At 38.9% G+C, this 26725-nt stretch overlaps 1 protein-coding gene across 7 annotated transcripts in view; it reads right to left on the reverse strand.

Annotated features, from left to right (window-relative positions):
• Positions 1-20079, reverse strand: part of wu:fj29h11 (protein NO VEIN) — a 70184-nt gene extending 50105 nt beyond the window's left edge. For 2 of the 7 annotated variants that reach the window (XM_041814939.1, XM_041814938.1), the window contains exons 1-2: positions 11876-11921; positions 1833-2920 (exon numbers count right to left, since the gene is read on the reverse strand). In XM_041814939.1, coding sequence (XP_041670873.1) covers positions 1833-2920; positions 11876-11906 — 1119 coding nt within the window. In that variant the 5' untranslated portion in view covers positions 11907-11921. The other 5 variants (XM_041814940.1, XM_041814943.1, XM_041814942.1 and 2 more) reach the window with 5 other exon arrangements.
• Positions 20080-26725: the final 6646 nt, after the last annotated feature.

Below are 26725 nucleotides of genomic sequence, written 5' to 3' on the forward strand. Positions count from 1 at the left end.
TGGTAACACCATATCCGAGGGTTTTTTCATATGGCCACACTGTTGGTCAGAGGCATCTACTGGACTCCTTTGTGATAACTTTTTATTTTTATTTTTGGGTAGCATTGTTAGACTGCATGTCTAATGCTGAGGTGTTCAGGAGATTGGGTGAGGGAAGGGTCAGCTGATGGATATAGGAGTGGCAGCTTTGCTTTTACAGGCACATGGTGTGCTTTCCTGGGCCTGATCCAGGTCACCACATAGTGGGTGCCCAGGACCCAGTGGGTTGGACCAGATGTGGTGAAGTCCTGAGCCGGCATATGCTCCCATACATAAGGGTGACTATAGCTAATTAGGTAGACTTAACATCAGAAGGTTTGTATAGAAACCAAATATCAGCACCAGTACTTCAACCACAGGGAGTGATAGCGTGGTCATCAAGTTTCTGCAAAATCTCTCTACTGGGACAAGATCAGCAGCCTAGTTTATCCTGATCCAGCCGGAGCTGGAGCTCCTCTTAGGGTGTACTCACACTAGGCCATCCGTACCGTGCCGTATTCTAACAGTGCTGATTCCCATTTGAACCCATCCCCTGTCCCCCCTTTGGCCTGCACCCACACTGCTCAACGCATCCAGGCCTGGGCACGGATTCGTCACACGCCAACGTCATCACACAAAGCATCCACCGTTGATGAATTTATACGTGTTGATGACTCTGTATATATAAGTGTTGTTTTTAGGCTGTAAAATAGCAACAGATTTATACGATATATGATCTGAGACCGGAGTTATTCCACCTGGCTTGGGATCAGTATCTACGTTAACTACGGTCTACGTTAAAGAGAACGGTGAGGAGAGAGAAAGAGAAAGCGCTTCATAGCAGAGAATTATTGCTCACAGCATAAAATCTGGAGCCTGATCAGAGTTCCAAGCACTTCTGATGAATGAAACCCGGACTTTTTAACTCGTATGAGCCCCTACAGCCACTCTTCTGCGTGTCAATATACTATCTGGATCCCCGTGGAATTCTTTTACGCGCCATGAACTGAGCCTTTTCTCTGCGTTTGGATGCTTTTCAGCGCTGCATCAAACAAGCTCTCATGTCACAGGACAGCTGTGTCCAGAGCAGGATTAAGTGATCAGATAAAAGATTTATTTAAAGGTGAGGAGAGCAATTTTAACCATCTGATGAGAGCTGGAGGTGAATGTGCCTCAGGATTAATAAACGATGCTCCATTCAAACGTCAGCGATCAAAATCCCACTTTCACTTCTTGGTGACATGAAATAGAATTAGAGGTAAGTTAATTCAGTGGATGATAGTTTGGGATTATAATTTTATAATAAGAGAGGTTAAATCAGCCGTGTGATTAACGCTGCACACACATGTCCATGTATTTAGCTCTCTCCTTTACGCACGGAGGATGAAAGGTGTGTGTTATCCTGTGAGCTGCTGTTTGTGACTAAAACAAGGGAAGAAGCTTTATTTTACAAACCAAAAATCCTCTTACGGTCATTAAAGCCTGACTTTGCCAGAAACTGGTCAGAAATGTGGACTGGACTGGGATCCTGCTGTCTCTAGCATGCAGCTGCTGCCTGGTGTGCTCTCTGAGGCAGGTCTTCTTTTTGTTACTTTACGCTACGTCACATTCCCGCGCTTGTACTCCTTCATTTGCATCCGTGCCGTGCCTAGGCCCACCTCGTCCATCCGTGCCAGGGCCGCGAAGCGTGCCATGCCGAAGCATGGAACGATTGCACTCACACTGGCCAAATGTACCGGACTTTATATAGCCTAGTGTGAGTACACCCTTACTATGCATGAAAACGTACCGTTTGGTGTTTGTGTATGACTCACCTGTAAGACTCTGTTGTAGAGCTGAGACTTGCTCAGAGCCTCTGCAGGTCTGCTTGTAGTCATGAGTGGATTCACTGGAGGATTCTGGGAGAGTAAAGGATTCTGGGAGGAGGGTAAAGGAAATGTGGAAATCAGAGGCGGACCCAGGAAGCTGAGTGCAGTTTGCATTGAGGGGGCAGAGCTGGGGTCCTCACGGGGGGCAGAGTTGAGACCATCAGAGCTGTGCGGAGTCTGTGGCCGGCTGTCCCCTAAGGGTTTAGATGTTCTCAGATCTACAGGCTGATTCTGGCTCTGATTCTGGTGGATTCTATGAAAGACTATGTCCCCGATCAGGATCAGGTCTTCACTCAGGGCCTCCAGCAGACACAGCATTGATTTATAACCCAGAGAGGACAGCATCAGGTTCTTGTGGTAGGTCTGGCCGTAGAGAATGGACAGCTTTTTCAGAGGAATGCCAGCTGGGTGATCTTTCATCATGGTGACGATGTCCTCCAGAACCGCTTCACTTCTCTCCCTGTCATCTGAGGCTCCAGCGTTGACCTCTGCTTTTGCTTTAGCTCTGGCTTTAGTTTTTTGTTTACGCCACTGGTGCTTGTGGAAGACCAGCTCCCCGTCCAGAACCAGGTGGTCGTGCAGAGAGGAGACCAGGCTGGTCATGGAGTCGAAGCCCAGAGAGGACAGTGTCAGGTTCTTGTGGTAGGTCTGGCTGTAGAGAATGGACAGCTTTTTCAGAGGAATGCCAGCTGGGTGATCTTTCATCATGGTGACGATGTCCTCCAGAACCACCTCACTTCTCCCTCTGTCAGCTGAGGCTCCAGCTTCGACCTCAGCTCTGGCTTTAGCTCTGGCTTTAGTTTTTTGTTTACGCCACTGGTCCTTGTGGAAGACCAGCTCCCCATCCAGAACCAGGTGATCATGCAGAGAGGAGACCAGGCTGGTCATGGAGTCGAAGCCCAGAGAGGACAGCGTCAGGTTTTTGTGGTACATCTGACTGTAGACCACGGCCAGCTTCTTTAAGGGAATCCCTTCTGGGTTCTTCTTTACCATGGACACCAGATTCTCCAGAACCGTCTCCATCTTCAGTTTATCTGTCGTAGGAAAGGGAGAAACATTTATTATGGAATTTCACTGCCTTAAATATTACAACTACAAACAACTTTAATTCAACTAAAACTCGGCGACAGGCTCACAATGATTTACAGGGCACGCTGGTATACCATTCAGACAATATGGTGGGGTACTGGTTAAACTGGGGGCCTAGACTGGTCTGCATGCAAAAGGCAAGGATGGAATGTTTCATCAACATTAAGGATGACATCATTTTCAAAGGTCAATGGGTTAATGTTTAAAAAACTCAAAAAGGATTACATCATCCTTCTAAAGCCCATTTAAGGCTTTTAACGATGGCATCACGTTCAAAGGCAGAGGATGAGGATGTTGGTGAAGCTGGGGATGTTGGGGGCGTATTCCCCTCTGTTCATAATAACAGGCCATAGTTAGCAACTTTAGGTAGAGTGGGTTGAACTGGTGAAGAACGAGGGTTCCCTCTATTCCCACACACTTCGCTGGCTGCTTGTTTCAGCAGGATAATGCCAAGCCACATTCTGCATAAGTTACAACATGACCTGTCAGTCATTGAGGTGTATAGTGGATTATGAAGTACAAAATCCAACAACTGAAACCTTCACTGGTCAAGTCAGGATTGACATCAACAAGTTAGGAAAGAAGTCCATTTTTAGGGTCATCAGACTGCAGACACTTACCGATGACGTGTCTACAGGTTCATGAAAGAGTTTCTATGTTCTATAATGTCCCTCCTCATGTTTCTCATCTTTTGCTCCCTGTTTTATTCTGTAACCTTACCTTGTGTCTCTTTTCAGAGCTCATCAGTGTCTGTGATTGCTTCATGTGTTTCACCTGTGTCTCATTGTCTCCCTTTCCCCTAAGTCAGTGTTACTCAGTCTTGCTCAACCAGAGAGCCAAATTGTTGAAAAATACTTTTGCAAGAGCCACAATCTAAGTGGTGAAAAGTGACAAAAAAGGTTAAAGTGGCAATAAAAATAAATTAAGGGTGGCTGCAATGGCTAAAGAGCAGCAAAAAGTGCCAAAAATGAGTGAAAAGGGGCCAAATAGGCTAAAAATGGGTGAAAGGGGGCAAAAATGAGGAGCAAGCATGGCAAAAAGGGCAGAAAGAGGCAAAATTGGTGATAAGTAACAAGGTACAGGTGGAAAAAATGGTCAAAAGCAGCAAAAAATGAGTGAAAAGTGACTAAAATGGGCAAAATGCAGGAACAAGGTGGCAAAATTGGGAAAATGGTGCTATTTAATGGCAAAGGGCAGCTTAAATGGGCAAAAAGTGGCAGAAAATACAAAAAAGGGAAAAAGAGCAAAAGGCAGGATAAATGTGTCAAAAAAGGAAAAAAGGGGCAAAAAATTGCAAATAAGGGCGATGGAAATAAATAGACAAAAAAAAAATAAAGGTTTACAATTAAAGCATACGGTGTAAATCTGGAAAACAAACTGATAAATGTGACCTCTTATAGATAATCTGAGGTAAAAGTTTCTCTTTTTTAAGGTCTTCTGGGGGAATAATATTTCAAATAAAATTTAAAATAATGTTTCAAAATTGACATAAAAGAGCCACAAATCTTCACAAAAGAGCCACATGTGGCTCCAGAGCCATGTGTTGCCCAACACTGCCTAAAGTATTCAGGGGGAATCCCACTTCTATCCCTTAGTCCTTATCTTAGCCCTTTCCCTTGGTTTTGCGTGTTCACTGCAGGTGAAGGGGTGTTTCAATTCTCTTTGTAATTGAGGGCTAGGGCTGAGGGCTATCTACAGTTGAAACCAGAAGTTTACATATACTATATAAAAAAGCACATAAACTTTTTTTTCTCACCATCTAACATTAAATCAGATTAAACTTTTCCTGTTTTTGGTCAATTGGGATTACCAAAATTATTTCTATTTGCTAAATGCCAGAATAATGACAAAATGATTTTTTTTTAGACAATTTTTATTACTTTCTTCAAAGTCAGAAGTTTACATACACTAAGATTACTATGCCTTTAAACAATTTGGGAAAGCCCAGATGATGATGTCATGTCTTTGGAAGCCTCTGATAGGTTTAGTGACAACATGTGAGTTAATTAGAGGCACACCTGTGGATGTATTTTAAGGCACACCTGAAACACACTGCTTCTTTGTGTAACATCATGGGAAAATCAAAAGAAATCAACCAAGATATCAGGAAGAGAATTGTGGACTTGCACAAGTCTGGTTCACCCTTGGTTGCAATTTCCAGATGCCTGACGGTGCCACGTTCATCTGTTCAAACAATTATACGCAAGTATAAACACCATGGGAATGTCCAGCCATCATACCGCTCAGGAAGGAGACGGGTTCTGTGTCCCAGAGATGAACGTGCTTTGGTCCGAAAAGTGCATCTCAACCCAAGAACAAAAGCAAAAGACCTTGTGAAGATGCTGGCTGAAGCTGGTAAGAGTGTGTCATTATCAACAGTCAAACGAGTCCTGTACCCACATGGGCTGAAAGGACACTCTCCCAGGAAGAAGCCATTACTCCAAAAGAAACATAAAAAAGCCAGATTACAGTTTGCAAATGCACACAGGGACAAAGACCTTAATTTTTGGAGACATGTTCTGTGGTCTGACGAAACTAAAATTGAACTTTTAGGCCATAATGACCATCATTACATTTGGAGAAAAAAGGGGGAAGCTTGCAAGCCTGAGAACACCATCCCAACTGTGAAACATGGAGGTGGCAGCATCATGTTGTGGGGTTGTTTTGCTGCAGGAGGGACTGGTGCACTTCACAAAATAGATGGTTCAGGAGGAAAGAACATTATGTGGAAATACTGAAGCAACATCTCAAGACATCAGCCAGGAAGTTAAAGCTTGGGCGCAAATGGGTTTTCCAAATGGACAATGACCCTAAGCATACTGCCAAACTGGTTACAAAGTGGCTTAAGGATAACAAAGTTAATGTTTTGGAGTGACCATCACAAAGCCCTGATCTCAATCCCATTGAAAATTTATGGGCAGAGCTGAAAAGGCATGTGCGAGCAAGGCGGCCTACAAACTTGGCTCAGTTACACCAGTTCTGCCAGGAGGAATGGGCCAAAATTCCTGCAAACTATTGTGAGAAGCTTGTGGAAGCATATCCAAAACATTTGACCCAAGTCATACAGTTTAAAGGCAATGCTACTGTGACGACCCCTCCCATTTAGTTTCTACCCTGCCTGATTTCCTCCATGCCTTGCTCTCAGCAATGTATCCCCTCTTTCAGGTGTTTGGAGTTGGCATTAGGGTGGGGCTGTGAGGAGATGTCAGCTGATTGCTGCTCACCTGAGCAGAGCCTTCAGACAGGCAGATAAGCCAGCCTGTTTGAGACTCTCATTCTCTCTCAGCTGGGCCTGCTGCCGACATCTCACCCTTTTGTTCGGTTTGATGCACATTTCACCACAATCCAACAACACATTCACTCATCCATACATTCCAGACATGACTGATAACTCAGATTTACATAGCACATTAGTTATTTCATTAGTTTGACCATTTGTTACAAATAAACATAATTTTGTTATTCCTCTAAACTACGTGTGGACTGCCTCTTTTGTTACTTCCCTGAGCCAGGTCGTAACACTACCAAATACTAATGAAATGTATGTAAACTTCTGACTCTCAAGAAAATAATAAAAAATGGTCTAAAAAATGATCTCTCTCATTATTCTGGCATTTAGCAAATAGAAATAATTTTGGTAATCCTAATTGACCAAAAACAGGAAAAGTTTAATCTGATTTAATGTTAGACGGTGAGAAAAAAAAGTTGATGTACCTTTTTATATAGTGTATATAAACTTCTGGTTTCAACTGTAGATAGCCCTTGAAATGAAGATTTTCTAGGAGCAAGGGGTATGATGAATTTCCATCCATGCACTGCGATCAGTTGCGTAATGGAACAACAAACTAAGGTGTATAAATGTAAAAATATGGTATTATGAAAATACAACAGTTCTCATATATTCAATCTGAAGCCACTGGGGATGGGACTTTATTGTATTTTGGTCTGTACACGTGTGAACAAGGGCTATTAACTGTATAAATAAGTTGAGAAGATCAACACAGAGATCTATAGTATGAACGAGATGGTTGAAGCTTTATTGTCACCTCCGATGACACAGCTGTTTATCGGCAATGTGTGATGATGAACTGCAATCAAGTGGCGTCTCGCTTCTTAAGAAAACGTTTTCACCCTTACCGCTCTGTATAAAGGGGCAAAGGGAAGGGTTAAGGCATAGCAACTGGATTGGCCCTTAGTCTCCCCTGTTGTCCTTTCTTGTCTGGCAGAAGAGTCCATGTGTTTGGTTCAGTTTCACAACTGAGTGTTGTGAGAAGAAAAGGTGATGGAATACAGTAGAAAACTCCTGTCCCAATTTTTTTGATAAGTGTTCCAGGCATTCTGAACATGTTTCTTTCCAAAAATTAAAAAAGGATCAATTTGGACATCAAATAGTTTGACTTTGTGCTGTGTTCACTGTAATAAAGGTTGCATAGTGTTAAATCACTTTTTTATTCACATCCCAACTTTTGTGGTACAGGTTTGCGCACACTTTTTTCTTAAATATTCTGTTTGGTTTGTACATGTTTCTATTAAGAACCACACTGCCCTCTGGGGGTTTATAAAGATACTTCTGACTCTAAAGTCCACTACTGTTGTCTTTCAAACTTACCTGCAGTAAAACAATAACACAAGCACAGTGACTGACCTGTTCCTTCACAGGCACACCCTGTGAGCTATGTATGTTTATGAATGCAGCTATAAAAACATTACAGTATTAGTCTGATATCATAAATATGTAAGAAATGAACTCACCTTTGGAATAGTTCTTACTCTCTGCACTGCTGACTATATTTTTTATTTCAATCACAATCTTGGCATTCAGAGAATCAAAGAAATGCTATTACTGGTAATGACTTTCATTAAAATTCATTATAGAAGTTTTCATATCATGTTTCAGTCTAAGTTTCTGACTTCTTACTTATTTTTTCTTGAATATGAATATCCTGGATCACTGCTGGGTTATATTTTGCCAAGCATCAGGGACAGATGTGGACCAAAAAAAGTCTGGTCAGACAGTTTTGTCACAGTCCAGCCCTGGCAGCTGACAGTATGATTTATAAGTCTTCATCCTTGGATCTGCCTTATAGATTTTCCTTTTCCTTTACGTTATTTTGACTGTGTTAATGCAAACATGCATTTTGGAGGGTAAGTTTGTATATTATAGAATCTAAAAATGTTGACCTCAGCACCTCCACAGGTCAATAATAATCTCTGTAGATGTTTTGTACCCACTCGTGACCAAAAGTGTCCCAATGAAACTCTTTAAAAAACACAATTTTAGTTCCTACAGCCATCACAGTTAAAACATGCATTCATGAGATTAGTAGGGCTGGGAATCACTAGTGGCCCCACGATACGGTCTAGACCAGTGATACTCAACGTGTGGCTCTTTGTGAATATTTCTGGCTCTTTTATGTCTTAATTTTAAATATTATTCCCCCAGAAAATCTTAAAAAAGAGAAACTTTTTTTGCCCCCTTTATCATTTTTTGCCACTTTTCATCTAATTAAGCTAAATTTTGTCATTAGATACCACTTTTTTCCTACTTTTTGCCATTTTTTGCCACTTTTTTTTCTTGAATTTTTGCCCTTTCTCACCATTTTTTTGCCACTTTCTGACAATTTAAGCTGCCTTTTGGTTAAAGTTGTCCTGCCCTATAAAAAACACACACACCAGTTTTGAATTTGCTGTTCTCAAGAAGCATTGCCTGATGTGAACCATGCCTGGCACAAAAGAGCTCTCAGAAGACCTACGATTAAGAACTGTTGACTTGCATGAAGCTGGAAAGGGTTACAAAAGTATCTCTGACAGCCTTGATGTTCATGTGTCCACGGTAAGACAGACTGTCTACAAATGGAGAAAGTTCAGCACTGTTGCTACTCCCCCTAGGCGCGGTTGTCCTGTAAAGATGACTGCAAGAACACAGCGCAGAATGCTCAGTGAGGTGAAGAAGAATCCTAGAGTGTCAGCTAAAGACTTACAGAAATCTCTGGCACATGCTAACATTTGTGTTGACAAATCTACAATAAGTAAAACATTAAACATGAATGGAGTTCATGGGAGGACACCACGGAGGAAGCCACTGCTGTCCAAAAAACACATTGCTGCACATTTGAAGTTTACAAAAGAGCACCTGGATGTTCGACAGCACTACTGGCAAAATATTCTGTCCACAGATGAAACCAAAATTGAGTTGTTTGGAAGGAACACACAACGCTATGCGTGGAGATAAAAAGGCACAGCACACCAACATCAAAACCTCATCCCAACTGTGAAATATGGTGGAAGGGCCATCATGATTTGGGGCTGCTTTGCTGCCTCAGGGCCTGGACGGATTGCTGCCATTGACGGAAAAAATTAATTCCCAATTTTATCAATACATTTTACAGAAAAACTTAAGACCATCTGTCCACCAACAGAAGTTCAACAGAGGATGGGTGATGCAACAGGACAACGGCCCAAAGCATAAAAGTAAATCAACAACAGCATGGCTTGAACAGAAGAAAATACACCTTCTGGAGTGGCCCAGTCAGAGTCCTGACCTCAACTCGATTGAGATGCTGTGGCATGACCTCAAGAGAGCGATGCACACCAGACATCCGAATAATATTGCTGAACTGAAACAGTTTTGTAAAGAGGAATGGTCCAAAATTCCTCCTGACCGTTGTGCAGGTCTGATCTGCAACTCCAGGAAACGTTTGGTTGAGGTTATTCCTGCCAACGGAGGGTCAACCAGTCATCAGCCTAGGGGTTCACATACTTTTTCCACCCTGCACTGTGAATGTTTACATGTTTTGTTCAATAAAAACATGAAAACATATCATTTTTTGTGCACTATTAGTTTAAGCAGACTGTGTTTGTCTATTGTTGTGAATTAGATGAAGATCGGAACACATTTGATGACCAATTTATGCAGAAATCCAAGAAATCTCAAAGGGTTCTCATATTTTTTCTACCGACTGTAAGTAATAACGGCATGTCAAATCGCAATGGCAACATTGGGGGAAGATATTGCAATTAGATAATCGTCCAACACTGTTCAGCCCTATATATCACCAGACAAAATATCAGGATACTATGCTGTACCATTTTTTTCTCCAACCCCTAGAGATTAGGCTTTCATTCTGGAGTCATTGCTTCAAATTTACAGTTTTTCCTGTTTATAAAATGTCAACCATTCTACCATATTTGGCTTGAGGAGAATTTGCTTTTTTTTCCTGGTTTCTTATAAGGGAATTAGTATAACAATTTATCAAAACTTAAATATCCACAAAATTATTATGCATAAAAATCAAAGTTGTTGCTCATTATTGAAACAAGCAAAGCTGTGATAACCCCCTCCAAGGAAATCCAATTTGGACGCAGTATAAAAATATATATTTTTTACATTAAAACACCAAGGTTAAGCATTTAAAGGGTTAAATTAAAAGTACTCAGTAGTTCATATATATGATAAGGTCTGATTTTGATTAAAACATGAATATAAAAAAGTGGACAGATTTTTTTAAGGTAATTATATTGATCACTATTTATGTAGGATATTCACTTCTGGCCACTTACACCTTCAGTGTAAGAATTTATTAAAATCTTAAAATTTTCAAAAATACTAATGCACAAAAATCCAAACTGTTGCTCATTATTAAAATAATCAAGGCTGTGATAACCCCCTTCAAAAGAAACTAGTTTGCATCTAGGTTATGAAAAATATTTCATTTCTTTGTTTTTACATTAAAACATCAGGGTTTACCACTTTAACTGGCATTCAAAGGGTTATATGCCTCGGAATTAATCAATATTTGATATTTATGATCAGGTCAGATCTTGAATTAAAAATTAAGTAATGTAGATTATTTTTATTATTTTCTTTTTTCAGGGCCGATGCCGATGCTGATACCGATTATTAGTAGTCAAGGAGGCCGATAACCGATATTTGGAGTGGATATTCATTTGCAGTAAAAATGAAAATATTGGCGTCAAAATTTTGAATAATACAAACTCCAGCAAACACCTAACTTCTTCAAAACAAGGCTGCTACTGTCAATTAATGTTACTATAGCTGAAACAATAGTTCAACAGCAATGGAAGAGACTATTCACTCCTGAACACCATGCAGTTCATGTAGGCTTGATCAGGCAGTTACATTATGTCTTAAGTCTTGAACTGCAATATCCTGCTCCTCTGTAATAGAAACTATCAAAGACAGCTTCAGGACACACTTCATCTAACAATATGCCATTTTTTTCTCACACAAACACACTTCTTACTATTATCACTTATTACTTCCCTATCAATATTGTCAGCAGCCTTGTGTTAAGTTATTAAACCGTTAAAAACACTAAAAAGCCCACAGCATCTTCACTTTAATAATCAGTGTTTATCATAGGAACAGACAGGGGGCGGTAATGCACCAGAGTCGTGGATGCCAACCGCCGTAAAACCGAAGAAGGACCTGACAGCTGCCTGGCTACCGCCAACAGTAACGGTAGTAGTCGTGAGTTGTAGAGTTCCTCATGTGGCTTTCTAACAAACAAACACTATTCTCTACCATAACAGACATTCTCCCCATCGCTACAGTCTGCTGAGCGTCTAGAGCCAGAGGAGGAGAAAGCGGACCGGTGGGCTAACGTTAAAAAAGCTAATCAGCCTTCACCTGAACGTGCTAAAACTGGACTGAATTGAGTTCACTAGGTTTTTCAATCTCTCTCTCTCACAAACACACACACACCCTGTACTATCACGGACTATTTCCATATCGGTATTATCAGCGACCTTGTTTCCAGTGATGAACAGACAGGAGGGCCTGCGAGCCAGCAGAGCTGCCGCTTATGTTTATATAACGTTACTATTAGAGGACTGGGGTGTTTATTACAACTTCAGGAGTGTCTGCTGCTTTAACTTACCCTCCAAACACACAACTGCTCTCCGGAGCATCCCCACCACAAAACTTATTCTCCGCTCGTCTCCACCGTGTGTGGGGCATGCGCACAGCTTTTACTGCTGATTGGCTGTTACCCGTGCCGTGGCTCTGCGTGTAACCAATCAGAGGGTGCTGTAGGTGGGACAATGCTAGAGAGAGAGTAGTGACTCCATCAGAGCCAAAATAACCCAGTTTTAAATTGATCTCTTATCGGCTGTTGGATTTAAATAAAAAAAAGGCTGATGCCGATATGAGTCAAAATGCTGAATATCGGCACCGATAGTCGGCCCGGCCGATAATCACTCTATCCCTGACTAAAACCCTGAGTGTAACTATTTATTTGACCTCATCTGAGGGTTAGACAATAGAAAAAGCCTTTAAATTGATAAACAGTAAGATTTAAACTCTGATATCAATATTGACTAGGGGTGAGAATCACTAGTAGCCCAACGATACGATATTATCACCATTCTTTGGTCATGATTCAACATTACTGCGATTTTAAACATTTTGCAATACAGTGAGAATTACGATACTATATATCACATTATATTGTGATGTGTACCATTTTTTCAACTGTTTAGCTGATTTAGCATTAGCCTTGCCCTTAAGTCTGTTATATTTATGCAGTATTTTATTTTCATGTAGCACTTCTTGTAAACCTCATGTGTCTTGTTCATCTCATCCATGCCCTGTTGCAACGATATGCAGGGCTACAGACTGCCCCTAAATGGTCGCATTTTGCCCCTAAAATTTGAGACGGTGTGAGTAAATTTTTCATCTACTCGCATGTGTGAGCAGTAAATTTGCTGATTTTTAATATTATTATTAATATTTTTTGTTTCTGACAAACTCCTGCTCCACACTTCAGCCCGGTTGTTGGCGATAACAAATGAGCTGGTTTGCCAACCGACATTAACTCCAAAAGAAGAAGGCATATTATCTGCCTCGAGGCTTCGCTTAAATCCGTCATGTATCCATATATGCTGTGGTATAAGCTTGACATCACGCTGTGGTGCACGGAGTGCTGTGTTGTACACGGATGGTTATTTGTGTGGCACAATGTATTTGTTTTTACTGTTATTATAATGTCACATTCAGTAAACGTGCTGCGCTGTGTGAAAATCATGAGTGAAGAGAAAGAAAACAATGCATTCATGTTGACAGACACTCGTCCTGCTGTGTTTTTACACATTCACTGGCTGTGAAATAATGGCAGATGTGGCACTATGCTAATGCTGTAGCGATATTTAATCGTAAAAAAGGTTTAAATAAAGAAAAACTGTTTCCTACGGAGATTGAAGAGCCTTTAACGGTGAAAGTGTGCAAAACTCCGAGATTACGAGCAGCCTGCACCACGCGCTCATACGAGACAGCGGTCAGTTTATCTCTGCAGACTTCAGGGGATTTTATCAACTTCACTGAAGAGAGACACGCTTCGTTATTCAAGCCTTGCTCAGGTGCTTTCTCTCTCTCTCTCTCTCTCTCTCCTGCGTGTGCATGTCACGCATTTAATTAACGGTTTAAAATTCAGCACCCGCACATCTTTCTTTCAGCATATTTTTTTCAAAATCCTTTGGCACCCCGAAGCATTTCATAAGACTACATTTTGATGATTAGATGCCAGTTAAATAGAAACGTTATTGCTACTAACAGTGACTGAGACAGAGAGAGCAAAGAGGTCAGAGTTCACCATCATACAGTCAGGATTCAACAGATCACAGATGCAGCTTTACCCTAAAACTTGTTCCAAGGTCCAGATATGGTGTTAAAAAGTCACGGTGGATCAAACAAAAATGTGGTTGCAAAAATTAAACATGAGCACCCTTTGAGAAATAGATCAAATTTCTGGAATGTAAAAGTCCAGCTTCCAGAAATCGTCATACTATTGTGTGGATAATGGAGATTTATTTCTTGCTAGAATGTGAAATATTAAACTAATGCTTGAAGCAGAGGAAGTTAAAATAGTTAAGTGTCTCTTTACCTTAATGACAAAGTGAAAAAGTAAACTACAATATAAGACATAAAGAACTAGCAGCCAGAATTTCCTGGGAGATGATCCCTAAACCTCAATTATGGCATAATCTAATGGAATTATTTAACTTCCTTTCCTTTCAACTTGAATAAATTTAAATTGCCATCAGAACTATTTTAGATATTTTGTTTAGATAACCTTTTAATACCTATTTTTAACATACAAGTAGTCCATTTAAGGGACCCACTGTATTTTATCATTTGACTGGTTCTATTTCTCTTGAAAAAAAGAAAAAGGGATTGATTTAAAAAAATGCAGTATTTGTTATTAGAGTACTCGATTACAAAAAGACTTGATAACTGCAGCCCTAATACCCACAACATGCGGGGCACACGAAATTTGCTGATAATACTGGCACTACACAATTAAAACACAACACTTAGAGCAAACAATGCCAGTCGAAAACATAAAACGTGTATTTATCAGTAATACAGTCAAAATGAGAGGAAACGTGAATTTTTATTTTGCACGTTGATTTACAGTGTGTGCCCCTACATTTTCTGCTTGCGCCCCTAAAATTTTAAGTTAGCACCACTGTGCTCCTAGTAAAAAAAAAAGTTAGTCTGGAGCCCTGTAACATGATACATCACCAGACAAAATATCGCGATACTATGCTGTATTGATTTTTTCTCCCACCCCTAACATTGACCAAGATAATCATGGAAAGCATTTGGCCAAAACTGTGCAGCCCTACTCTGAGTTAGTTGTTTACTTCAATAATTTTTCAGGCTGCTGGGAGATGAATGCAACCAGAAACACCAGAATTATTTCACACCTAAATGTTTACAATGGTGTCTGCTTATCCAAGTTTATTAAAATTAACCCTTAAACTGATTTTTGGTTTAAGTGTGGTGTCAGAGAGCTAAACAAAGCTGTAGTTGTTTATCCAAATATAAAAACAGCAGGTAAATATCACTGTCATTATAAACAGAAGGATGTGGATAAACTAGAACAAAGCTGTAAGACGAATAATCAGAGAGAAAAGTGAATCTATCTTACCGAGTCTTTAAAATGTAGGCTGTGATGTGTCGATCAGAAGTTTAAATACTGAACACAGATCTTCCTGTCAGGCTTATAAACCTGCCGCTCCCTTCCCTCCCCCCACCCCTTTTCTTTCTGAGCCGAGTGAGGCAGAAACGAAACTGAAAGTTGAACTCCAGCTGATCAGAGCAGCTGAGAAAGACTCTGTTCCAGCGAAACGGTCACATGACCTCAGTGTTTACATTTCTATCTGAGCTACTGCTGCTTTAATGGTTCAGTATCAACCCCAGGACGTCTGTAGGGTCGGATTAAACCAGGAAAACAAAACTAAAGGAGGTCTGACTGTGGGAGGGAGGGGAGGACAGAGGCTTTAAGTTTCACATTCCTGTCCGGCTGAGCTGAGTCACCTCTCTGCTATGTTATAAAACACGGGATCTGTGATGTAGTTCAGCGAGAGAGCGACCAAACAGAGCAGGACATAGCATACCAAACACAACCATCCTCTGTCTTCATCTTAACCACAGGGGCTGAGATTAGGGCTGGGCAATTAATCGCAAATGAGAAGAAATCGCAATATGGCATGCTGCAATTTACAAACCGCAGATAGTGCAAAAAGGCTTTAACTTGAAATACGTCAAAAGACCAGTTTAATACATTCATTTTTTTGTAGCAACAGAGATTTTATGCACATTTTGCAAACCTTCAAGTGTCTTTTTTCGATAAAATGGTTTACAAAAATTGTCCTTTTCATGTTCTATGAATTTTTCACTTAATAAAAACAATAATCCTCATTCAATAAAAGCAATTGATGTCAAATTTGCAATATGAGCAACAATAATTGCAATTAGATCTATTCTTTTAATCATTCATATCTGGTATTGGTGAAGCTTAGCGTTGGTTCACCCAAGTCATACTCCTAGCCACTACTGACTGATAACCAAGAGCCTACTGCTGGCAGAGGTTCCCCTCCTCCACCCCAGACTCCTCCTTTATAGCTTAAAGCTTCACCTCCTCCAGCCCAGCCTCCTCCTTTAGAGCTTAAAGCTTCCCATCCTCTACTCCAACCTCCTCCTTTATAGCTTAAAGCTTCACCTCCTCCACCCCCTCCTCCACCCCAGCCTCCTCCTTTATAGCTTAAAACTTCACCTCCTCCACCCCAGCCTCCTCCTTTAGAGCTTAAAGCTTCCCATCCTCTACTCCAGCCTCCTCCTTTATAGCTTAAAGCTTCACCTCCTCCACCCCCTCCTCCACCCCAGCCTCCTCCTTTATAGCTTAAAGCTTCCCCTCCTCCACCCCAGCCTCCTCCTTTATAGCTTGAAGCTTCCCCTCCTCCACCCCAGCCTCCTCCTTTATAGCTTAAAGCCTCCCCTACTCCACCCCGGCCTCCTCCTTCATAGCTTAAAGCTTCACCTCATCTACCCCAGCCTCCCCCTTTATAGCTTAAAGCTTCCCCTACTCCACCCCAACCTCCTCCGTTATAGCTTAAAGCTTCCCCTCCTCTACCCCAGCCTCCTCCTTTATAGCTTAAAGCTTCCCCTCCTCCACCCCAGCCTCCTCCTTTATAGCTTAAAGCTTCCCCTCCTCCACCCCAGCCTCCTCCTTTATAGCTTAAAGCTTCCCCTCCTCCACCCCAGCCTCCTCCTTTATAGCTTAAAGCTTCCCCTCCTCCACCCCAGCCTCCTCCTTTATAGCTTAAAGCTTCCCCTCCTCTACCCCAGCCTCCTCCTTTATAGCTTAAAGCTTCCCCTCCTCCACCCCAGCCTCCACCTTTAGAGCTTAAAGCTTCCCCTCCTCCACCCCATCCTCCTCCTTTAGAGCTTAAAGCCTCCCCTCCTCCACCCCAGCCTCCCCCTTTATAGCTTAAAGCCTCCCCTCCTCCACCCCAACCTACTCCTTTATAGCTAAGAGCTTGTTGCAATCTCTTACTTAGATTCATGCTACCATGGATTTATTGCTTCTGAATAATTTCATTGTTTTCAATGCACACTGCAGTGTTAATTTCGACAGCTATTTTAATTTTGGTCTTAGTTTTAGTCTTTACATGAAATGCATTTTAGTTTAAGTCACATTTTAGTCATTTCAATCCTGTTTAGTTTTAGTCCATAAAAAGTCGTCACATTTTAGTTTTTACTTTTAGTCAAAGCATTTATTCTCATGCCTTAATCTGGTGTAGTGTGTTCTCTGCACTCTGCCAGACCTGGGGTCCCTGCTTTCTACTGCTGAGAGGCAGAATAGATACAGATGCATTGTTTTATGATTATAACAGTGGAGAAATATCATGGATTTTGAATGTCTGGTGAAAACGACATTACATTTTGGTCTAGTTTTAGTCATCTTGACCAAAACTAAACTTAGTTTTTGTCAGTTTTAGTCATCACAGAGCTATTTTTGTTAGTCTTAGTCTAGTTTCTTTCATGGAAAAGAAAGCTGTCGATGAACATTTTTGGTCATAGTTTTAGTAACACTGTATCAAATCACAATGCTGGGGGAAAAAATCGCTATTGGATTATTTTTGCAAAGAATTCAGCCCTAGTTTAGATTAGAACAAAAGCACTTGTCCACTAGAGCCTACTGTGACTCTGCTGTTCATCACAAGTCAGGAATGTTTAGATGCACTATCACACCAGTCTAACACTGATATAACCTCTGTTAATGCTGCACAAACAGAGGTGATTTTTATTTGGTTTAGTAACATGACATAGGACATAAAAGGACATTTTTACAGGACAGAGGACATCACCTGGACCTACTCTGATCTGTTCTGACTGTCAAACATGAGAGAAAGCAGGTGCCAGGTTAACACAGGTAAAGCAAATAACCTTAGGCAGAAAAACATCCTGTTTCTGTTTTGCTTTGCTGTGAAATGAGAGCAAAAGCCTTCAGAGAATAGGGCAGTGTGTTGGTAGTATTACAGAAAAGCAGAACTGTTTAAACATTATAACATGACAGTTTCTGGAGTTAATCACGATTAATCAGACCTTTTTAATTGCTTTTAACATTTCCATTAGTTTGCATTTTAACCTGTTACCCTAACTGATTTAGATTGTTCTTACACAATGTAACTGAAATGAAGTTTTTCCTCACTTGATTTTCTTGGAAACTGCAAAATTGGATTTTAGTGTCATAAAAATAAAAATGTTTGTTTTTCAGTTAAACTCATGGATTGTTTTGTGTCTCGGGGCTCTCTGGATCACTGAAATCAATCTCAGACACCTATTTAAGAAGGATGTTCCACATTATTAAGCAGGCAACAGGTCTCAGCAATATGGGAAAGGAAAAGGATCTCTGCTGTTGAAAAGCCTCAAATAGTGCAATGCCTTGGACAAGGTATAAAAACATTAGATATTTCAGGAAAACTTCAGCATGATCATCGTACTGTGAAGAAATTAGTGTCTGATTCAGAGCACAGACGGGTTCGTGCAGATAAAGGCATAATGAGGAAGGTTTCTGATAGACAAATTCATGGGATTAAGAGAGCAGCTGTTAAAATGCCATTACAAAGCAGCAAACAGGTATTTGAAGCTGCTGGTGCCTCTGGAGTCCCACCAACCTCAAGGTGTAGGATCCTCCAGAGGCTTGCAGTCGTGTATAAACCTACTATTCAGCCCCCCTAACCAATGCTCACAAGCAGAAACGGTTGCAGTGGGCCCAGAAATACATGAAGACTCATTTTCAAACATTCTTGTTGACTGATGAGTGCTGTGCAACCCTGGATGGTCCAGATGGAGGAGTAGTGGATGGTTGGTGGATGGCCACCATGTCCTAATAAAGCAGTGACATCAGCAAGGAGGGGGCGGAGTCATGTTTTGGGCTGGAATCATGAGGAGAGAGCTGGTAGGCCCCTTTAGGTTCTGCTTTAGGGCCTGCTGCCACCAGGACCTGACCCCAGATAAGCAGAAGAGAATGGATGGATGTACAGTAATTATTCAGCTGATTTTATCTTTGTTTTGCTCCTTCTTATGTAATCATATGGTATGGAATGACTAATAAAGAATCCTTGAACAAACTGGTCTTTGATTCAGACCAGAGTAATTGAACTAGAGGTTGGAAATGCCCTGAAATATATAAAAACAAAAATAAATAGAAATCTATTGATGGTCTGACTTACAGTTTGTGACTTTCAGATTGTCGTATCTTTGGTCCTTCTACAGATCTCAGCACGGAGAGGAAACTGAAAAGGAAGATGTAGAAGAGGATTGATCTAACAGACACTGACAGGACAGTATAGTTTAACAGTATAGAGGTGTACAATCTTTTATCAGTGCATTTAGACTGGGTGACTTTGGATTTAACTCATTTTAAAAGGTGCATTGACAAAAGAAGTTGAGAAACTGCGCCACTGCTCACTTTATCATACCCAAACAAATCAGAGATTTTACTTTATTTCTTAAACCAGATGATATCTAAAGGTATCTAAGACTTTGACAACCTAATACTGAACCACACCAGAATAGAAATGGTGCTTTTATATCGGTTAAAGGTTAATATGGGCGTAAAGCGGGTTAGACCCGGTCTAAGAAAGTTTAGTTCTGATAAAATCATTATTTTGATGTTTTTAGAGGAAAAGAGAGAATAAACCCAGTTTATCTATCGACAGTAGTTCTCTTCTATTAAAGAAAAACTAACCTTAAAGCTAATACAGTTTGATATTATCTAATGAACAGCAGCAGACTGTTGAGAGAGTTCAGAAAGTTAACGGACAGGTGACGGTTATCGATGAGAGTCCTAATAAAGTCACTTTAAATGTGAAAAAATACTCTGGATACAGAGCTAACTTTAACAGATAATGAATCATAGTAACATGTCAGTCCATACACCTGTGATAGTCCTGATATTTCCTCATTTTAATCCGGTTTAGCCTTATTTTAATCCGGTTTAGTCCGTTTGTGTCTCAGTCTGATGATAACCGTGGTGATACAGAGCACAGCTAACGGCTAGGCTACCGTTAGCAAACATTACCATATAGACCCTAAAATTCTTACATTTATCGATTATTAATAAGGTTTAAAATTACCCTTGCCACAATACTGATATTCCGAATTCCCTTCATTGTTGTAAAATAGTCCTTTAGTCAGATAAAGTCAGGACTTTAACTCATTAGATTTTCACTGTTCGCAAAAGCTAGCCGGAATGCTAACTGACGACAGGCTGCGTTCACGTACCACAGAAAAGTAGTAAATAAGAACTTCATACAGAATCAGCCCGTTATATTCAGCCCGAAATGACTGACATTTTAAAATGAATGATTATTTAATAATAAAAATCTCTCCATCACTTTGTGTCCTTTTTAATGTGCGTCGTTGATGGTTGTCCCGTTAATTATGTTTACTTCTGTGTATGCCATGAATAGACTTATGTTCATTGTAGCAAACTCGTAGGTAGGTTAAGTCGTCATTATTGGTTCATTTAATCTGATTTAATTTAACTTAATGTTTGTGTTTCTGAGTGTGTGTCTAAACTGTATGCTTCATCACCGTTTGTAGACGTTACAGAGATTAAAATTAAAACGACGGTTTTTCAGAATGGTACAATGAATGCAGCACACGCAGTGTCTCACGATAACTGAAAAAGTTTTTTTTTTTTTCCGTTCATCTCTGAATAATTAATAAACAGTCTAAAACTGTCTATCTTTGCTGGGCTGTTCGTCACCAAATGTATTATTTAAAAATACAGAGTAATGTTTTATCTTCTGTTATGATTAGTGTTTTCTTTAAATATTTAATGTGTTCATATTCTCACGTCATTAGATAAAGATTTAAAACTTTAATATAATATGATTACTATAATAAACAGGCTTTATGTGCTGTATTTGTGTTAAATTTAGAATATTATGACTATAATATAAAGGCTTTATGTGCTGTATTTGTGTTAAATTTAGAATATTATGACTATAATATAAAGGCTTAATGTGCTGTTTTTGTGTTAAATTTAGAATATTATGACTATAATATAAAGGCTTAATGTGCTGTTTTTGTGTTAAATTTAGAATATTATGACTATAATATAAAGGCTTTATGTGCTGTATTTGTGTTAAATTTAGCATATTATGACTATAATAAACAGGCTTTATGTGCTGTATTTCTGTTAAATTTAGAATATTATGACTATAATATAAAGGTTTTATGTGCTGTATTTCTGTTAAATTTAGAATATTATGACTATAATAAACAGGCTTTATGTGCTGTATTTTTTGTAAAGTTAATATTTTCTTACAGCATGTTATCACTGAACAGCAGGTCTGACCACCAGGGGGCGCCACATGACTAACATTTCAGCTGCAGGTTCATGAGCTGCCTGTTCACATAAAAAAGTCACATCGATAAATACATGTTAGGGTTCTCAGTTTTTACTGATTTATTAAAAAGACTCTGATTTATTCATCATTCCTGCAGAAGTGAACAGAAAAATTTCTGTTTTTACTGTAGATTTAAAAAAGGACTGCAGAGGGCCCTAATTCCTCTCAGCATCACTAACTCTGGGATTTTTAAAATTATAAATTAGAATATAAAGCAGTGAAACCCATTAAAATCCCAGCCTTTAATTTCCTGGTCCAGCTTTTCTTTGGGACAGGCTTCAGTTTGAGACAGGCCTCTGATTCTTTTTAGAATAAACTCATGCACAGCAAAGATGGAAAAACACTAGAAATTCACACCAGACTGAAGATTTCAGTGTTTGCTTCATGAGAATATTAATAAATTAAATTTTAAATCAATGACAGAAGTAAGTAAGTAAACTTTATTTATAAAACAGCTGTTTAAAGCAGCTTTCAGCTGACTAAAGTGCTTCCCACTGAATTCATGATAAGGAACAACCAAACAATACAGGAGATCACAGATGAGACAGAGTAACACGGCATAGCAAACACATTCAGAGGGGAAATGTAGCTCAGACTGGAGAAGTCTTTTAGCAGTATCAAAGGAAAACAGGAGGGTTATGAGCTGGGCCTTGAATGAATGTGAAGTGTTTGCACCTCTAATCCGAGGAGGCGGACTGTGCCACAGACGTGGACCTGCCACTGAAAAAGCAGTTTGTGCCGGACTCTAGGGACGACCAGGAGGGACTGCTCAGAGGATCTGAGGGGCCGAGGTGGGGTTTATGGGATTAAAAGGTCTGATAAATAGGACGGGGCTAACCCCCTGGTGATGAATGCTGCAGCCGTCTAGCTGGTCTAGACCAGACCTCAGACCAGAGGCTGTAGTCCTCTGAGCAGGTCTACATCCATCCTCAGGTCCATGTTGATCCCTTCTCTCTGTCTGAAGTCATTTAAATGTTTCTGTCCTCTCTATCACCCTTCCTTTTAATCCCGTCTTCCTCCATCCTTTCTTTATTTCTTTGTCACATCACCATAATAAAGAACTGGGCCTTCACTTTGGTATCAGGTAATATTTCGATTTTTTAAGATGAACATTTTGGACTTTATTCTGAAAGGACAGCTGAAGAGAGACAGGAAATAGAGGAGAGAGAGTAAGGGGGCACGCATGGACTTCTGCTCTCCCCCTGAGCTAACCAGAGTCCTAATATCTGGATTTTTGTTCCATTATTTGTTTCTAATATGGTTAAATAGCATTAATGGCTGTGAGTAGTCTATGGATAGATTCATTCTATTTATGATTATTTATTATGAACCAAGGCTTCTTATTGAATCTACATTTAATACTTCAAAGTTAAACTGAATTGTTTGATTTTAACGTGCATCATTCTCAAATGGGGCGTCAAACGCAGTCACAGCAGGGACCGAAATCTGAATTTAGGTCTGACAGGTCTAACAGGGTCAAGATTTAACCATAAACTATCAACCGTGTTTCACAGGTAATTAATTATAAGAAAAATAAACAGTGGTGATAAATGATTTTAAGACTTCTAAAAAAAAAAACTTAAAATGATTAAATATCACAGCATCAGTGTTACTGTGTGTCCATGTCAAATAAATGCTAAATAAATAAATAAATGAGTTTAAAGGCTCAAAATCTGAGATAAAAAGTCAACTTTATAAGTCCTAAAGGTCAAAATACAAAAATAAAAGTCAAAATAAAGTTTTTAAAAGGCAAATATAGGAGATAGAGAGTTAATATAATGAGTTTAAAGGTCAAGATATGAGATAAAATATAAAATCAAGAGTTTAAAAGGTCAAAATATGAGATAAAATTCTTGATCAGGAGTTTAAAAAGTGAAAATATGGGATTAAAAGTCAAAGTGAGGAGTTTAGAAGGTCGAGATTTGATTTAAAATGAAACACTGTGAATCTAAAAGGTCACAATATGAGAGAAAAGTTAAAATTATGAATTTAAAAGGTCAAAACATGAAGTTAAAAGTCAGAATCCAAAGTTTCAGTCATAATCTTGGGATGCAAAATGAGAATATACCATGAAAATACAAATTAATTTCTTTGTTACCAAATCCGGCCCATGGTACAGTTAAACCCGGCCCCCAAGATCATATCAATTTTATTCTAACTGGCCCTAAAATATGGGGTCTGCAGATTTCCTCCAGGATAGAAATGTAAACTTAACCTTGATGATTTAAAATATCCTTAAATTAACAAAAATACGGGTAAAAATTATTGCAAAAAGGCAGAAATGAAGGAAAAGGAATTCATTTGTGTTTTCATTCAAGCTTTTTAATTTTGCATCTAACAATTATTGACTTAAAATTTGGATTTCACCTTTTTATTGAATATTTTAACCTTGTAGATTCATAATTTTGATTTTATCTCATAGTTTGACATTTTTGGATTCATGATTTTAAATTTTAAGTCATATTTTGAACCTTAAAACTCTTGAGTTTTTTTTTTTTTTTTTTTTTTTAGATTTATTTTTGGGCCTTTTCATGCCTTTATTTGATAAAGGAAGGACAGTGGATAGACTTGGAGATGGGGAAGAGAGTGGGGGGGAGACAGGCGGTAAAGGGCCACAGGCTGGATTCGAGCCCGGGCCACCCGCGTACATGGGGAGCGCCTTAAACCACTCAACCATCTGTGCTCCCGATTTTTATTTTTTTTGTAATATTGTGACATTTTTGATTCACAACTTAATTTTTTTTATTTTACATGTTTGTAAAATCATGTTTTGACCTTTGTAAGTCCAAACATTGAGTTTTTAACTATTTATTTTGAATTTCCTGTCATTTATTTAGGCTAACCTTCAAACTCATGATTTTTCATTTTTAGCTCATATTTTGACTTTTTTTTGTTTTGGTTTGTTTTTTTTTAAGATTTTATTTTTGGGCATTTTTGTGCCTTTAATAGAGAGAGGAGGACAGTGGATAGAGTCAGAAACAGGGTCAAGAGTGGGGGAGAGACATGCGGTAAAGGGCCTCAGGCCGGATTCGAACCCGGGCCACCCACGTACATGGGGAGCGCCTTTAACCACTAGGCCACCTGCTCCCCATGTTTTGACATTTTTAATTCCTTATGTTGAATTTTGTCCCATATTTTGACCTTTTACACTCGTGATTTTTCAGTTTTGTCTCATATTTTGACCCTTTAAATTCCTTAGTTTGAATTTTGTCCCATATTTTGACCTTTTAAACTCTTTATTTTGAATATTATCTCATGTTTGACATTTCATCTCATGATTTTTATCTGAAATTTTGAAGAAACTCATGTTTTTGACATTCTATTGCATATATTTGCCTTTTAAACACATGGTTTTGACAATTTTGTGTTTTCACCTTGAAACTAACAAGTCTAACTTTTTATCTCAGATGTTGAGCTCATCCTGGATTTAGTCTTAAATATGTGGGTATAAAGCTTATGGTCTCACCCTAGATTTAGTCTTAAATATGTGGGTATAAAGCTTATGGTCTCACCCTAGATTTAGTCTTAAATATGTGGGTATAAAGCTTATGGTCTCAGTCTAGATTTAGTCTTAAATATGTGGGTATAAAGCTTATGGTCTCACCCTAGATTTAGTCTTAAATATGTGGGTATAAAGCTTATGGTCTCACTCTAGATTTAGTCTTAAATATGTGGGTATAAAGCTTATGGTCTCAGTCTAGATTTAGTCTTAAATATGTGGGTATAAAGCTTATGGTCTCAGTCTAGATTTAGTCTTAAATATGTGGGTATAAAGCTTATGGTCTCACCCTAGATTTAGTCTTAAATATGTGGGTATAAAGCTTATGGTCTCAGTCTAGATTTAGTCTTAAATATGTGGGTATAAATTTTATGGTCTACCACTAGATATAGTCTTAAATATGTGGGTATAAAGCTTATGGTCTCAGTCTAGATTTAGTCTTAAATATGTGGGTATAAAGCTTATGGTCTCAGTCTAGATTTAGTCTTAAATATGTGGGTATAAAGCTTATGGTCTCACTCTAGATTTAGTCTTAAATATGTGGGTATAAATTTTATGGTCTCACCCTAGATTTAGTCTTAAATATGTGGGTATAAAGCTTATGGTCTCACTCTAGATTTAGTCTTAAATATGTGGGTATAAAGCTTATGGTCTCATCCTAGATTTAGTCTTAAATATGTGGGTATAAAGCTTATGGTCTCAGTCTAGATTTAGTCTTAAATATGTGGGTATAAAGCTTATGGTCTCAGTCTAGATTTAGTCTTAAATATGTGGGTATAAAGCTTATGGTCTCATCCTAGATTTAGTCTTAAATATGTGGGTATAAAGCTTATGGTCTCACTCTAGATTTAGTCTTAAATATGTGGGTATAAAGCTTATGGTCTCAGTCTAGATTTAGTCTTAAATATGTGGGTATAAAGCTTATGGTCTCAGTCTAGATTTAGTCTTAAATATGTGGGTATAAAGCTTATGGTCTCACTCTAGATTTAGTCTTAAATATGTGGGTATAAAGCTTATGGTCTCACTCTAGATTTAGTCTTAAATATGTGGGTATAAAGCTTATGGTCTCAGTCTAGATTTAGTCTTAAATATGTGGGTATAAAGCTTATGGTCTCACCCTAGATTTAGTCTTAAATATGTGGGTATAAAGCTTATGGTCTCAGTCTAGATTTAGTCTTAAATATGTGGGTATAAAGCTTATGGTCTCACCCTAGATCTAGTCTTAAATATGTGGGTATAAAGCTTATGGTCTCAGTCTAGATTTAGTCTTAAATATGTGGGTATAAAGCTTATGGTCTCACCCTAGATTTAGTCTTAAATATGTGGGTATAAAGCTTATGGTCTCACTCTAGATTTAGTCTTAAATATGTGGGTATAAAGCTTATGGTCTCACTCTAGATTTAGTCTTAAATATGTGGGTATAAAGCTTATGGTCTCAGTCTAGATTTAGTCTTAAATATGTGGGTATAAAGCTTATGGTCTCACCCTAGATTTAGTCTTAAATATGTGGGTATAAAGCTTATGGTCTCACCCTAGATTTAGTCTTAAATATGTGGGTATAAAGCTTATGGTCTCAGTCTAGATTTAGTCTTAAATATGTGGGTATAAAGCTTATGGTCTCAGTCTAGATTTAGTCTTAAATATGTGGGTATAAAGCTTATGGTCCCACCCTAGATCTAGTCTTAAATATGTGGGTATAAAGCTTATGGTCCCACCCTAGATCTAGTCTTAAATATGTGGGTATAAAGCTTATGGTCTCAGTCTAGATTTAGTCTTAAATATGTGGGTATAAAGCTTATGGTCTCACTCTAGATTTAGTCTTAAATATGTGGGTATAAAGCTTATGGTCTCAGTCTAGATCTAGTCTTAAATATGTGGGTATAAAGCTTATGGTCCCACCCTAGATCTAGTCTTAAATATGTGGGTATAAAGCTTATGGTCTCAGTCTAGATTTAGTCTTAAATATGTGGGTATAAAGCTTATGGTCTCACCCTAGATCTAGTCTTAAATATGTGGGTATAAA

This window comes from Cheilinus undulatus, linkage group 20 (assembly GCF_018320785.1).
Source record: "Cheilinus undulatus linkage group 20, ASM1832078v1, whole genome shotgun sequence".
Taxonomy (NCBI): Eukaryota; Metazoa; Chordata; class Actinopteri; order Labriformes; family Labridae; genus Cheilinus; species Cheilinus undulatus.